The sequence below is a fragment of the Semicossyphus pulcher genome, unplaced genomic scaffold (assembly GCF_022749685.1).
Source record: "Semicossyphus pulcher isolate SPU_LCO1_2020_fin unplaced genomic scaffold, fSemPul1.0.p SCAF_23, whole genome shotgun sequence".
NCBI lineage: Eukaryota > Metazoa > Chordata > Actinopteri > Labriformes > Labridae > Semicossyphus > Semicossyphus pulcher.
The window spans coordinates 5,689,956-5,706,088 of NW_027211697.1; the positions used below are offsets into that span (position 1 = coordinate 5,689,956).

At 39.7% G+C, this 16,133-nt stretch overlaps 1 protein-coding gene across 3 annotated transcripts in view; it reads left to right on the forward strand.

Moving 5' to 3' along the window:
• Positions 1-2,099: 2,099 nt before the first annotated feature.
• Positions 2,100-16,133, forward strand: part of gspt1l (G1 to S phase transition 1, like) — a 30,251-nt gene continuing 16,217 nt past the window's right edge. The window contains exons 1-6 of one of the 3 annotated variants that reach the window (XM_069674481.1): positions 2,100-2,501; positions 3,489-3,533; positions 9,039-9,281; positions 10,370-10,403; positions 10,513-10,590; positions 11,567-11,747. In XM_069674481.1, the coding sequence (XP_069530582.1) occupies positions 2,309-2,501; positions 3,489-3,533; positions 9,039-9,281; positions 10,370-10,403; positions 10,513-10,590; positions 11,567-11,747 (774 nt within the window). In that variant the 5' untranslated portion in view covers positions 2,100-2,308. Of the gene's footprint in view, positions 2,506-3,488; positions 3,534-9,000; positions 9,282-10,369; positions 10,404-10,512; positions 10,591-11,566; positions 11,748-16,133 lie in introns of all 3 variants that reach the window. The other 2 variants (XM_069674483.1, XM_069674482.1) reach the window with 2 other exon arrangements.

The window sequence follows — 16,133 nt, forward strand, 5'->3', positions numbered from 1 at the left end:
TATGTAAATCATTTTCTGGAGGCAAATATCCCTGGGGTCAGATTGACCCCACGGGTAAAATGTGTTAGTAATATTTGAGGATAATATGAGGGTTAAGCTTATGGTTAGGGCTAGGTCAGGCTTGGACCAGCCTATAGTTATGCTGCTATAGGCTTAGACTGTCGGGGGAATTGCTCCTGTTGGCAAACCCATCGGGTATGGATGTGCATAGGTCTGATTGGAGATTGGAACTTAGGCCTTTGCAATCAGTGTGTGAATGTGACGTAGTGTAAAAGCAGCTTTGAGCGGTCAGAAAACTAGAAAAGCGCTGTATAAGTACAATCCATTTACCATTTATATTCTTGTCCCATTAACGCTACTAACCATATATTTTCCACTGAGTTTTTGAGCTCCCTTGTTTTGTAGGTTCCTGGGGATCGTTGCTACAGACCACCTGCTACCGTGGACCATCTATTAATATCACTCTCCAGTATCGTAGCGAATGCTAATAATGGACCTGTTGACTTGAACCCTGTTATTATCAGCCTTTAAATCATTACTGTACTGTTCTTGTTAATTTTACACATTTGTACCATTATTATTGTCATTGTAACCTTAAGTATGTGTTGTTGTTGTTGTTATTGTTTGTTTGTCTCTATCCTGCATCTCCCTGTATCCCATTTTCCACCCATCCAGTTAAGTTAGATGGCTGTTCAACATGAGCCTGGTTCTGCTCAAGGTTTCTGCCTGTTAAAAGGAAGTTTTTCCTTGCCACTGTGCCAAATGTTGCTAAGTCGTGCTCATGGTGGATTCATGTTGGGTCTCTCTCTAAATAATATAAAAAAGAGTATGGTCTAGACCTGCTCTTTTTGTAAAATGTCTTGAGATAACTTTGGGTATGATTTGGTGCTACTGGTACAAATAAAATTTGATTGATTGATTGATTGATTGATTGATTGATTAATTGAAGTGTTGTTTTTATTGATTTATCTAAAATAAATTAAATGTGACAAGTTACTAATCATAATAATATTAAAGTAACAAGTAATCCCGCTTCATATAGGCTACCACCATTGTTAAAGGAGAGTTGGCAAGATATGTCTATTTGCAGTTTAAGTTCCTGCCTTTGGGAGCTACTTTTTATGAACATGCCACTATCTCTGGTTTAACAAAGATAACAAAAAATATTAATTGTTCCGTTTTAATTTTGTGAGGGCATATTTAAAACCTCAAAATGTTCTGAAATAATTCATTTTATCTAGACTGGAAATGTTTTCCAAATGATTTAATTAGACATGATTATTCTAGAAGAGTGTTGTTGGTAAAGGTGTATTGATGTAAAATTCAAGGCTTTACACCTTAGTTAAATCATTAAGATTTTCTAAGTCTAGTTCAATTTAAAAGTTGGATCAGCTCATTCGCCTAGGGGTGGTTTAAATATATGGAGCCCCTAAAGTCCCAAAAGGGTGCTATAAGGTAATTATCTTGTGGGAACGAGTTATTATCTTGTGCGCACATGTAATAACTTGTGCACACATATAATTACTTGTTCCCACAAAATAATTATCTTGTGCACACAAAATAACTTTTTCCACAAGATAATAACTTGTGCGCACAAGATACATTTTTTCACCATTGGGGACTTAAGGGGCTCTTGAAATGCATTAATGGATTAAATGAATAATTAATTGAAAGGGACCTACTAAGGAAAATATAGTTTTATGAAATTAATAACCCAGTAAGTTGCTGTTGTATGGTATTGCAGAGAATAACATGTTAAACTTTAAATATACCTAGTATAATAAGCTTTCCAAATAATAAAATACATATTATATTAGCGAGTTAACTTAGTTGTATAACTGACTAAGCATTTAAAAGTGTTTTCCAAATAATTTTCTATGATTTGCTACAATGCACGTATTGAATCTGCGGTACTGAAAAGTCAGAAACACGTGGACGTAAACCGGCCGTAATTAGTCTATGGGGAATGTAGTTTTCTTGCCCAATGAGTCTCTCAAGTCAAAGGTTTTCCGCTTTTGAATACGACTTCATATCCCAGAGGTCACCGCGGGTGGCACGTCGGATGACGGGACGAATGAGCTCACGCGGACCCTATCTGGGAGTGCTGAGTCGAATACCCTCTCTGGCGTCTCACCGACAGAAACCGGCTGCTTTTTATCACCTGAATCAGAGACAAAACATTACACCTGTGTTGGGACGTTCTCAGTTAATTCAACGGGTGGCATAAACATTGGGTTTTGGGTGGACACTTGACGTAGACCAAGAACTGCGTAACTCAAATATCACTCGTGAAAATCCAAGACCCACGATGGACCCAAGAGACACTGCCCCTGATTCCTGGGAACAGGAGGACGATGTGGAGGCCACAATCGACGGACAACTTGAAACAGCATTCACAACCTTAAATGTTAATGCTAAACCCTTTGTGCCCAATATAAACGCCGCTGAATTTGTTCCGTCTTTTGCACCGAAAGCACAACCGGACAATATCGATACGGCTGGTAAGTTCTCTGTCACGTTGGGAAGGTATGTTCGCTAACAGTTAGCTAGTTGCTAACATGAGCCTGGGTTGGGTAGTTGCTAGCTCTCTAGCCACTGTACAGACACGCGTTCCTTGAAACGCGACAAGCTAGCCAGCTATTTGCTGATTGGTGTAATAATAATTTAGATGATATTCCGAACGCTGTGTAACTTAAATCAATAAATATTAACCATATTATTTTAACCTATGAAGTCGCTATAAAAGTGGTTTCATAGCTTGTTAATCATTGTCACAACTATCTCTAAAGTTATCAACAAAGCCGGCATTAGCTTGCTACAACTAACCGAAGGTGGTTAGCTTGCTTAGCTGGTCGGGTTTCACCATTGAGTCCTCGTGCAGCTGTGTGTTTATTAATGCATTCTAGCTTAACTAACGGTAACAGCTAATTCTCCGTATGAAGTGGAGCTAAGCGTGAGAAAATGCAATCATCAATCTTATTACTGCTTAGCCTTTCCTGATGGTAGTGAGGATAATTCGAAAGACAAAAACTTTAAAACAGAAATTAGTGAAGACGTGAGTATATGGTGTGACGTGGATGTTCTGGCGCACTGCTGTTCAGAAGCGGAGCAAAGTGTCATTGGGAACAGCGTCAATGCTGACTAGTGACCCGGACGAGGCTTATTGCTAAAAACACGACATTTCGAACAGTCAATATAATGGACCATATTACTAAATATGCTCCATAATATTGGGATACTTGACATGAAAACGGTTGAAAACACTTATGTTACGGGCTCTAGTGGTTACTCTGGCCTCAACTTTAAGTGGCCTCGGAAGGTTAAGTGAAATCTGTTAGCAAACGTAAGTGAAATGCAGTTGTTTTCTGTTTTACCACACTAAGTTCAGAAACTTTTTCTCAGCGAACTTTGGTCTTCAGCTTGTGGAGTCAGGTCAGGCTTTTTTCAAATTAATTTTATAGTTTTCTTAACCACTTTTTCCCTTTCAGTTGCTGTTGATAAGAGATCAGGCATGGAGATGACAGAAAGTGCTGGTATGTATGGTCACTGTTTTAAGCGTGAGTTCCTCTTTGCAGTTAGACATTCACTTGAGCTGTAACAGCATCTATGTGACAAAGTAACAAAGCCATGAGTTACTGAGGCCCAATAACAGAAGTTCAGTTTGCCTGAAAGCTCTATTCCCCATTGCTCTTGTCTATGTTTCTGTGCAATATTTTTCTAAAGTCAGATTAAATTTGATCTTTAAGGACCCAGAATTGGTAACACACTGAACCAGAGTCTGTTCTCTGCAGAACTGTTGAACTGTGTTAGTAGGCTTTATATCAGGCAACTACTTGTATTCTAAATGCACCGCGTGAAAAGAGTTGCTGCACTGTGGAGCAGCAACATTGACTCCTGGCTTCTTGTCTGTTTTTCAGGTTCTACTTTTAGAACTTTGGCAATCCCTGTTGGTTATTGTTTTCATATTTTATCAACCTACACACAGCACTGGTCATTGTACATGTACCAACACATGTGTAATAATGTTAATAGACATTAAAGTCATCATGAGTATTGTTTTCCTTAAAAAACAAAACAATGAATGGACATAAAAATCCCTCTCGATTACCACGTACGACCCACTTTTGCTTAAGAGTGACTGTCTGCAAATAACCTGCTTATTGGGAATATAATTTGGCAAAGCAGGCAACCTATTAATACTCGCCATGCTTGTTGTGCAATTATTAATACGTCAAACCCTTTTTAAAAACAACAATCTTAACCCCCCTCATCATTTACAGACAAATTTCTTTCTTTCCTATCTAAGCTTTACACAAACCCACGCCATCATCACTGTGGTGGCGTCTCCCTGTAACATCTGCGAGTTTGAATGCAAGCTGTCCTAAGACGTGAAAGATTTTCTACTTTTACCATTACTTTCTATGTAACTTAACATTTGACAACGATGTAAAGGACTTCAGGGAGAACCCGTGGAGTCATTGACTGGTCTAACAGTCGTGACAAACTTTGTAAAAGAACAAACAACAACAAAAAAACACCGCACAATAACCAAGCTTTTAAATCACGAAGAGTCCCCCCGTATGAGACCGGACACTTAAATTAGATTCACAGGCCGTGCAAAGGACTACGATTCTAAAGAAATGGATCGAAAATATTGTAATTATATTATAGATCAGTTATTATTACAGTAATTTTGGCCCCCTCAGAGTGACCTGTAGATGGCATTTTTTGTTCATTGCCAGGGGATTAATGAAATGATCTTGTATATAATGATCCCCTTCCAGCTAGCTAGCATAATCAAGTAAGAGCTACATATAATCATGCATGTAATCAACAGACCAGTTGCATTAGCAAAAAAGAAAGAAAAACATGCTCAATGGATATCTATAAAAAACGTTTTTGTCAATGCAACTAGTCTGTCCTGCTAGACTTGAGTGCAGCTTTTGACACAGGCTCACATCATCCTCCTTTAGCGTTTCGAAGGGTTCACTCTTATCTTACTATGCTCCTAATAGGCAAATATGACCATTTCTGTTGTTGAAAGTTCAGTCATCATCTGTGTACTATATCAGCCAATGTGTTCCTCAAGGGTCAGTTTAAAGTCTGTTACTGCGCTTTTATACCCCTGGATCAAGTCAATGTGTCATAATGATCAGTACAACTGTTACGCTGACAACACCCTTATATATTTCCTTTTACATTCCACCAATCATGACAGTACAACTCGACATACTGCCTGCCTTTCTGATATCATTTGCTGGACTTCTTAAAATTTCCTGAGACTAAACAATGACAAAATTATCTTGTTTGCCTCACCCAGTTCTTTAAGTGGCATAATCTGCAATCTCGGACCCCTATCTCACAACATTAAGCCAACTGCAAGAAACTATGGTGTTTTTGATTCTGGCCTTGGCTTTGATAACCAAGTAAAGAAAATTCTTCTGATGTTTATTCCAAATCAAGTTAATTAAGAAAATTAACTCCCTTTTATCCTTCAATGGTTACACTAGATCGAGTTTACACTAAATCGCGTAGAATTTAATTGATCTGACGTTGGTATTTAAGCCCAAGAGTTGCCCTCTCATACATGTCCCTCACAGCGGGGGATTTTCCTTGTTGGACGAGGGGGGCGGGCAAGTCTATCTGGCGACTAATTCTATCATGTTTCTTTTCTGATCTGTCAAAAAGATCATCACCTACGATAAATTACCTTACTGGACACTCCCCCCGTAGTGTTCTGTCTCTCCCATGGCTGGAGAAGCGTCTCTGCACATGCTCTGCAGAAAAACACGCACACGCACACGCACACACAGTTAACAGAGACCCCACATACCTGTCTTCATATCTTGGAATCAGGAGAGTTGCAACCAATGGCTCAGATTCCACGTCTCTGAAACATCTGTTCACAGCCTCAAGGAGGGTGCCTTTCATGTTTTTCATTCCCTCGTTGGCCTCGGTTTTGCGAGTGAGAACGCATTTAAGGACACTGACAATTGGGATGACATCAGATGAAGAGCTTACCTTCCTTGTCAACTCCTCAAATGGGCTAGAACTGCAACAGCTTTTTCCAGTACTCCCCACTGGTTTGTAGTCAATGTGGCGAGCAGGTCATACTCCGATGTACATGCACACAGGGAACGTTTCAGTGCAATGAGGCTCTCTTGCTGCAGATACTTGGGTGGCATATTCATCTTCACCTGAATGTCCTCCAAGTGTGAATAGGCAAGTGGTGAGTGCTTGAAGTGGCCCACAATCTTTATGCTGTTGGCAATTTCAATTGCACTACACTGTGATAGCAGTCCCTCGTTCACAATAAGTTGCAGGGTATACGCGAAACATCCGAAGTTGGCAACTCCAAGGCGATCCATTGATTTTATTTTCGTACTGACATTGTCTCTTAAAATGACTCCTTAATTTTCCATGTACTTAACATCTCCTCCATTGATGTAGCGATGGACTCTCCTGTGTGTGAGGCACGAAACTGCTTGGCCTGCAGCACTGCATTTTGCAAAATAAAATTTGAGTCTATCCACTGTGCTGTCAGACTTAGTATTGACATTGGACACACGTCTGAGCTCCAGATGTCAGTTGTGAAAATCGCGGCAACATTTTCCAAGCATTTTGAAATAAATTGTCACACTTGCTTGTACTTACTTGGGACAGCCGTTTCAGAGATGAATTGCTGGTTTGGCATCGTGTAGCGAGGCTCCAAAGGTTCAGTTAAATGCCAAAAACCTACATTTTCAACCACAAAAAGTGGTTGGTCATCCAGCACAATGAATTCAGCGACTTTCTTTTATCTTTGCTTTGTTGCCATCTGGAGGGAGTTTCTCACGCTTCTGAAATGTTTCCAGCAATTTTTGTTGTTGCGGCACATTTCTCTTCTTAGCACTCATTAACTTCGGCATACTCCTTTCCATGGTGCTTCTGCAAATGTTTAATCAAGTTTGTGGTGTTGAAGTTTCCAACGCTGCTACCACCCCAGAAACACTCCCATTGCATAAATTGCACTTGACTGTTTTGCTCTTTTCTTCTTGACTTGTCAGCAACTTTGGGCTCCACTTCAGTACTGCAGCTGGATGTCTACTTGCATTTCATCATCTCTGAGGTCACTCTGGCCTTAACCTGGGGCTTGTTTTCTGCACTGATGAAGTCCATCTTGAACCTGGGGTCCAAACAAGATGCCATGTCAAGCAGCTCCTGAGTAGCTTCATCTTTATATTTCTCATTAATGTACTTAGACAGCTCTTTCTTCAAAGTCTTTGTGAGGTCTGTCTTCCTCTTGTATTAGCAGCATTGCAGTGTTGAAGAGGTGTAGTACTGGCTTCACACAGGAGACGCTAACGTAGTCTTCTCTTGAAAGTGCATCTGTGAATTCCAGCAGTGGGACCAGTGATTTGCTGACGGATTCCAGGACCTCTATATCTTGCCCAGTTTGGAATTAGATGCCAATCTCGTCTTCAGACAGGACCTGAGCTATGGCTGTCTGCTGCTCTAGTATCCTGCTGATCATCATCTGTCTGGAACCCCATATTGTTTGGCATTCAGATATGAGTGAGTGTGATGGCAGACTAAGTTCCTTCTGAGATTTTTCAAGTGCATCTCTGGCCTTCCAGCTGTGAGAGAAGTGACCCGCCAGTTTCTTGCAGTCACCTGCAGCACGGTCAATGCGTCCATCCTTTTTTACTGCATTTTCTAAGGGAATAAAAAATACAGAGAACATATTTAATATTATACAATGAATACAATATTTATGAACAATAAAGTGCTCATGAATATGTTCTTGAAACTGTTGGAACTTTAGGTTATCTAAAGATCAAACGATGCATGCTTTATTTACATGTTTTAAGAATGATGACCACTCAGTCATTATCAATAGTTTTACTTTTCTCTCATAACATTATCTCTAACTTAAGCTCATTACCTAAACCTTAAGGGCCTTTTACTCCATTGTTTGTAATTGTTAACAGTGTGCATTTATTTACATTCAAAAGAAAACAGTAAATATATTAACAAATATTTTTCTTCATCCTTCCCCACCCTAATCCTTTACATTATACCCGTCAGTTTGAAGTTAAGTTGCCTTTCACAACACATGGCTTATATAAATACATGCATGTGTAATATAGCCTATGTATATATCAGGATAGGAAATTAACCACCTGCTAAATGCGGTTGTTTTTGTGCGGTGTTGGGTGAATTTGCTTCATTTACCATCCACGGTGGCAGGTGGCATATACAAACAAGTGAGGTCAGTAACATTGTGGCGTTATCGCTTTTATTAAGTAGTATGGAAGTCTCCACACAAGTTGTAATCCCCTACTGAGTGTTCCTCCGTTAAGTAAACTTGTGAGCTGTCTGCAGCAGCAGAGACGTCGCAGGCATCTGCTAAAGGATTAGACAGTGGTGTCACGGTCATACGGAAGTACCGCTTCCCGCTACACAGAAACGTCCGCGTATGTGGTGAAGTCATTAACTAATCCTTAACAGTTATACTTCGGACCGCAGAAGAGAGCTCCGTGCGCTGCAACTTGTATACTTGTAGTATGAGGTTGTAACTTGTGTGGATGCTACTGAACTACTTGTTGAAAGTTGAAATGCTGTTTCATTCGGAAGAAAAGCGACGCTACGCAGAAATGTAGCTTAACTAGGCCACTACCGCCACGGCGTTACTGCTCAACACTGCAATAGCACTACCAGTTTGTGCCACCCGCTACTGTAAATGAGGCTAATTCACCTGACACTGCATAAAAACACCCACATTTGGCTCGTAGCGGGTGGTTAATTTCCAACCCTGCTGCGGAGCAAATGGTAATTCATTCCACCACCATGGGACTATAGAGTAGAAGAGTCTAGGTAGCGACTTAGGGCTCTGTTGTCATAGGAGTACCAGGCACCTTTCATTGGCAGAGCGTAGTGGGTTGGAGGGAGTATAGGCTGAATGAGGGAGTTTAGGTTGGCAGGAGCAGATTTTGTTGCCGTTTTGTAATCAAGTAACAGGGTTTCGAATTTGATGTGGACTGTCTTTGACTGTGCAGCTCCAGTGGAGAACGGTGACGCAGAGATGAGCACAGAGGAGCCATGGGACCAGAAAGAGGCTGAGCCAAATCGGGAGGAGCCAGGAGGTGGAGACCGTGGGCCAGTGTTGTCAGCCACAATGGAGAAAACGACTCCGGAGATGATAGAGGAGGAAGAGGACGTGCCGGTGCCCAAGGGTCCACCGACACAGCCGGATGCACCAAGGAAGGAACACATTAATGTTGTGTTCATCGGGCACGTAGGTTAGTTCATATGACCAATCTATTGTCTTTTAGTGGACAATGCCAATTACAGCTGGGATATTGAAGTAATGCGTACTTGGCTCTGAAGTCAAATTTTACTTGGTAGCACTTAGGGCTGTGTCATATCGTATCGTTCAGATTATACCGGTATATTTTTTTTACTTGATAAGTAAGTGTCATGTCGCAATATGAAAGATGTAAATTTGCAAGACAATTGTTCCGGCTAACAAGTTGCGTATTGCTTTTTTATTAGAAGCACTTGCCTCTGCCTTAAATCAGTACGAGCATGAGACCTTGAGCCTGTCTGTCCGTGTAAACCCCGTCCCTGCATGCACAGAGTATGATGATGCCTGCATTTATGGGCTTAATGAATGAACAAATCAACTAATTACTTTTAAGAAAGCCTACATTATTATTTCTCTTCAGATTACTATCTGATCGAAATTTGTAGCATAGCCATATAATAAAGCAGGCAGCTTCTGTGTGATGTAAAGAAACAACATACAGGGACGGTTGATGCAGTGGCAGATCAAAAACCTCTTAATAAGTAAGAAAAGAGTGAGCATATCACAGCTTGTAGTAGCAAGTTACAGCAGTGTAAATGTTGTCATGTAGATCCAAACGTGAACACTGACTGGGTGGGCACAGAGTGGGCTAAAATGTAGAAAAGGACTTTGAAAATGTGCCATGTTTGGAGTGCACCGATTAACATCGCATAATATCACTCAACATTGACTGTTTGGATTCTAACATTGTACCCACTGTTGCAAAACATAATGGCACTGTGAGATTTGAGCTTACAAAAAACTAAGAGTAAAAAGTAAAAGATTTAAGTTGTAAACTGTGTTCCTTTAGTCTATGTTCAACATACAGTTCAGATAGCAAGCTTATATCTCTGAACTTAATCAAAGAATTACATGGAATAAGATAATACTAATATGCATGTTAGCCCAGTGTGTAGATTTCATATAAACTCAAAAATTAAAGGAACCTCCTGCTCAGCTGGTCATAAAGAATAGTTCAACATCAGAACTGTCAGTGTTTTTTCTTTTTGAACTTTAAACCCACTTTGTGCCCTTATTCTCCAGATGCTGGCAAATCCACCATTGGCGGACAAATCATGTAAGTCGTAGTTTCCATTGTTTGGGTCACTATCTTAAAAAGAGTTAAATTAAATTCACAAGCCTTGACATGTTGAACATTTCTCTTTTGCACCCTTCCTCTCCAACAGGTACCTAACAGGTATGGTAGACAAGAGAACATTGGAGAAATATGAGAGAGAAGCCAAGGAAAAGAACCGGGAAACCTGGTGAGTGGGTACACGGGTAGGGTCTTAAATTAAATTTGAATTATGAAAATAAGTGTGATGCTAACTGAATTTTATATATCTACATATTAGGGCTGTCAAAGTTAAAACACATTCCCTTTAACGCCACTAAGTATTTTAACGCGCGATTAAGGCATGCGCGTTCTATTATGACCCTCCGCCCGCCCCATAGTTTGAGAAATCAGGAAGCAATGCAGCAATAATGTTGTGGATAGCAAGCAGAAACAAACCTCTGTATGCAGAAATGGGTCTTTTAAATGGTCAATTTAGCCTTAAAGCCCTGCTAGATGGTTTTCTGGACAAGACAAAAGTTATTTGTATTAACTGTCCATGTGAACTGAATTACCACCGGCAGTGTTTCCTCTACATACATTTTGCCGCGGCACCGCCGCTGCTTCAGATTTCTCTGCAATTAAAGGACTATGCTCCAAATGAACAGTCGTTCGCCCGCTCTCCTTGTTGAGGCAGAGCACTGAAACAGTGACAAGAGTCAGAGGACATCAGGATGCTCTCTGTCTGCACACAATCATATGCAGTTCTGTAACGCAATGTAAACATTCCTACTGTGTATCTCCGTATGTCCCTATAGTAAATGCATTAATTGTCGCTGTTTATAAAGCTGATAAAAGGTGCAGATGTCATTCGGTGACATCAATTGTTTTGATTTGTTATGTCATTAATTACGTCCCTTACATACATTTGTCCATTCCCATGTTGATAAGAGGATTAAAAACTTTAAAAAATATGTCTTTAAGGTACATTTACAACAGGTAAAAAAATGTGTCACGAGTTAACTATAGACAACCATGCGATTATTCGTGATTAAATATTTTAATCGATTGACAGCCCTACTATATATCTATAGATGTATATCTATCTACGTATATACAGTATCTATATGTGTATATATACACATATACACACAAATAAAGAATTTGATATCACTTATTTCTCCCAGGTATCTGTCTTGGGCTTTAGACACCAACCAAGAGGAGAGGGACAAAGGCAAGACGGTGGAGGTGGGCCGAGCATACTTTGAAACTGACAAAAAGCACTTTACCATCCTTGATGCACCAGGACACAAAAGCTTTGTGCCAAACATGATAGGAGGCGCATCACAGGCAGACTTGGCTGTTCTGGTGAGTCCATAAAAGACCAGTGATATTTAACTGTTCAGTTGAATTGGAACATACAGTGAAAACTCAGCCAGTAGGCATTTGTCTAACCCAAAGCCTTAGAAGTAAAAATGTCAGGTGATAATATCTGAACAACATACCTTAACGCAACTGTCCTCTGGTTTGATTGCAACTACATGGGATCGAAATCAAACTAAATCATGAACATTTTACATTTGTTCTGTCTTTAGGCGAGGTACAAGATTTTTTCTATAGAAAGTGTTGTGGTTTCCATATGTAGTCCAAGTAGTATTTTCCTTTAGCATTTCTGTGGGTATTGGTTTTACTCAGTAAAACGATCTGGAGAGCAAAAGGGAAAACAGGCTTAATACAATCTCGGAACCCATCGGCTATCGTCTGACAATGATTTAGCTTTATATTAATAGAAATGAACAGACAGATGAATGAATGCATCTACAACTGTCTGGTTGTAGATGTGATCACTCAACTCCAACTCTATTCTCGTTCCTCAAGTTGCTACTCGGACTGTAAACATTTAGGAGCACGGGGAAAGATTCTTGGCTCCCGTTTCTTGCTTAAACAGCAGGAAAATAAATCTCCTGCTTAAGTCCTCATAGTGATACTCTTAAAAAATAGTTGTGTTCAGTTCCCTCATACTCAGGTGCCTTTTTATAGGGCAAGGACTAGCAAGCAACACAAGCAACAAAACTTGAAATAGGTTGATTAAATTGTAGATAAAGTTCAACTGCATCTGGGCCGTAGGTCGGCCAGCCAAAAGAAAGCCAAATATCCCACGACTACCTTTAGTGTCTCGACGTGTGTCTGGTGTCTTCATTTTTGTTAACAACCTGCACATTGGTTTGCTTAATTCTCAGGCTGATGTCTCACATCTTTGCTGTATGTGTATCTCACCCACGCATTTGAATGCATTTGGAATGCAGTCAAAGAGAGATGATTGGCGGAGTAGCGTCACATGGGATGCTTTACAAAGCATGCAGTTTGTCTGTAAGTTTCCTTGTCTGCTGAAACAGTGCCATATTGTCTGGTAAAGCTTTGCTCGTCAACAGAAACCCTCGGTCGAAAGTCTGCTATATTTAGCTATTCATTCTTATTAAGCTAGTGACAAATGAATTCAGTACACAAAAGAATACATTCAAGAATCGTAAAAGGCTACTGATACTTAAGTGAATTGATTCTTATTATAAACGTGGAAACACATTTTAAGTCTGGCATAAAACAAGTAAAAAAAGACTGCTATTCTATTTTAGCTCAGGGTGTTTCTCTCTTCTCAGCTTGTTTTAAGGTTGGTGTTTTTTCGGTCTTAAACCTTTGCAGGGGTGGGGCATGAAGGAGGAGGAGTCATCCGTAATGGAGATTTTCTCTGTTAATATCACTACCAACACATGCATATTGAATTTTTCACCATAAAAATGCAAGAGTAGAATTAATATACAGTAGTATTGTAACGGATCGCACTTGGTCCAATGATCTGTGATGTGTTTTACTCTGATGCAAAATGATTAGTGGTGTTTACTTCATGTAGCGTGATACGGACGTTGATGATGCATTGATAGAGTGACAGAACAGCTTAGCCTAGCAGCTGGTGCAGCGCTTGCTTCACCGCGGTGCTTCGCCCAGTGTAAGAGCAGCGGGGAGATGGGCTGCTAGGAGCGAATCAGTCCACCGAGATCTGCTCTATAACTGTAAAACACACTTTGTCTTTTAATATTTTTGTGCGAGGTTTACATATTTCAAAGTACACTGGCTGATTTGTATCAACCATGGTTTCCACTTTCAAATATTACTCCAATTGTGTTAGCATTTATTTTGAAATTACTACCTGGTGGATGCTTGTAATAACAATTTGTTGCTTAACATTAGTAACTTTATTTAAGGAGTAAAGCAAATGCAAAGATGCACACAAATCCCCTCAATAAACGTGTTTGGCCATTTCAGGGTCTTTAATTTTTACAAATGTCTATCAGCAGATTTGAAGCATCCACCTGCAATTTGGTCAGGGGAGACTCAAATTTTTTTTAATTTTCATTGAATATGCTAAATTAGATTTAGATCCTAGGATCTACAGGCATATCTGTTCATGTGTTGAACGGATTACTATGACAAATGCAAGACCCCAGCTTTAAATTTTATATGGTTATTTATAGACAACTTAAGGTCACAACTGTATGACAATAAGTCATTTACACCAGTGGTTCCCAACCTTTTTTCCTTGGAGTACCCCTGCTTGTATCTAAGAAACGCTGACGGCTGTTTCACACATGAAGCACGGCGTGTTTATTTTCATTTTAAATGCATGAAAACAGATAATCCTGTTCACCCTGCGGTGTGAGTCGCTGCTTCACACATGCTGAAAATCTAGAGAATAGGAAGCTCGCCTATTTTTACCGCGAGCCGGGCACGGTTCTCAGCCAAATTATACGGTGAAAATACATTGTGATGAGTCCTATTGATCTCCAACAGCAATATTAACATATCTTCCTGTAGTAAAAGTCACAGGCAAGTCATCACTTCTGGTATGTTGTTTTCAAAGTAAAAGCCCTATTTGACTTTTCTGTGGAGAGAGTCCCCCCATTTCAACACAATGCTTTTATTTTGAAGTCTTTCCCGGGACGTTTAAAAAAAAAACAAAAAAAAAACAACTTTATTTGTAACTTTTCCAGGAAGTTATTTGATAGATAAAGTCACTTACAGGCTTCCTATTGTGGTTCCTGCTTAATACTCTTTGAAATAAAAACGTAGTCACAAGTCTCCCCCAGGCCACAAGTGTATATGTTAGTAAAAATAAATAACATATGGACGTAATTCGGGTGCGATCGCTCCCTCTCTGTCCCTCGCTCACTCTCCGTCTCTACAGTCTCGGCTTATACGGTTGTTTTCGCTGTGTGTTGATTAAGTTCCCGTTTCTAATGTAAATAAGATCGTTTTCTGTTAAGACCAACCCACGGAAACCTTTAAAACAAAGACCTGAAACTACGGTAAAGCTCATATTGAAAGACAGGGCTGGCAGGATCAGCCAAGCTGAGAGCTGCAGCCGACACGCAGCCTGTGTGAAAACCTTGACGGTGCGAGCCAGACCATCACGCCACGCAGCTGTAATGCACACACCAATCTTCATGTGTTTCACAGCCGTGAAGCCCCCCTAACCCGCACACACGTACACCAAAACAATAATGTGATTAATTCCAAGTCTTTATCGGCAAAATGAACACCAATCAGCCTATAGTTCGCAGAGGTGTGGCCTACAAAGTAGCTACCATATTTGAATAAGGACCAAAAAATATATTTTTTTAATAGTTGAACAGACTTTTGATCTTCAAGTACTTTCTTAAGATTGTTTTATTTAACATGTGCAAATAAAATCTCGACAATCTCAGTGCAGACAAAGCCTCGCACCCCCCTAGTGACCTTTTGGTGCCACCCTAAGGAGGGCTCGGACCCCAGGTTGGGAACCACTGATATGTACAGCGCAAGCTACTGGCAACAGGAAGGAAGCATTAACAAATATAATTTTATTTTCATGAAATGTAGATTGGTTGGTCTAGACATAAACCAACATGATGTATAACTTGTGTATGCTCTCTAGTATCGCATAGTAAGCACAATAATTTATATTTAAATCCTTATGGCAGTGTCCGATAGTCAGCAGAGAAAGGTCAGTGTTTTTTTTTAACCTGGTGAAATATGAAATTAAAAGGCAGCTAGCAGAAGCAATGCACCTCACATATCCGTATCATACTCTCTTCTCATTGCTTTGTTCTGGACTTTGACACTTCTCTATAAAACCTGTGTAGCTAAAAAGGTTATTGTAAGTGCCACAAAGTGTAAATATAAGTAAATTCATAGTTAATATTTTTAGCCATTTAATAGGACAAGCATTAGTATAGGATAATAGTCGTATAAATCTACAGAAGATAAATGCATGTATAATTTGATATTGAATGTTAATTGAGGCTCCTTTTAGAATAGTGAGTGATGTCATGGTGTCTGAGAGCTGCATAGGTATGGAAGATCGTTTTTCTACCGTGTGACAAAATTGAATTTAAACTTTTTTTCAGAAAACCTTTTAAACTGAATTACATTTCCTGTCATTCGTGTCAGTCTGCACTTACTGTGCCTATGGCTTATAAGTGGCCTGTTTTGATATTTGGACTGAATGCCACTACATTTATTGTGCTCAAAATGACTGAATGGCATTTTGTTTTTGATCTGTATCTGTTTCTTTGATTTTATAACATAATTTACTACCTACAACAACTTCCTGTAACATCTTTCCAGGAACATTGTTTTGTTTAAATCACATTTTTGTGCCACTTGGTAAGCCAGAAATATCTCTTATAAACCATATGTTATCATAGTATTTGTTTACGA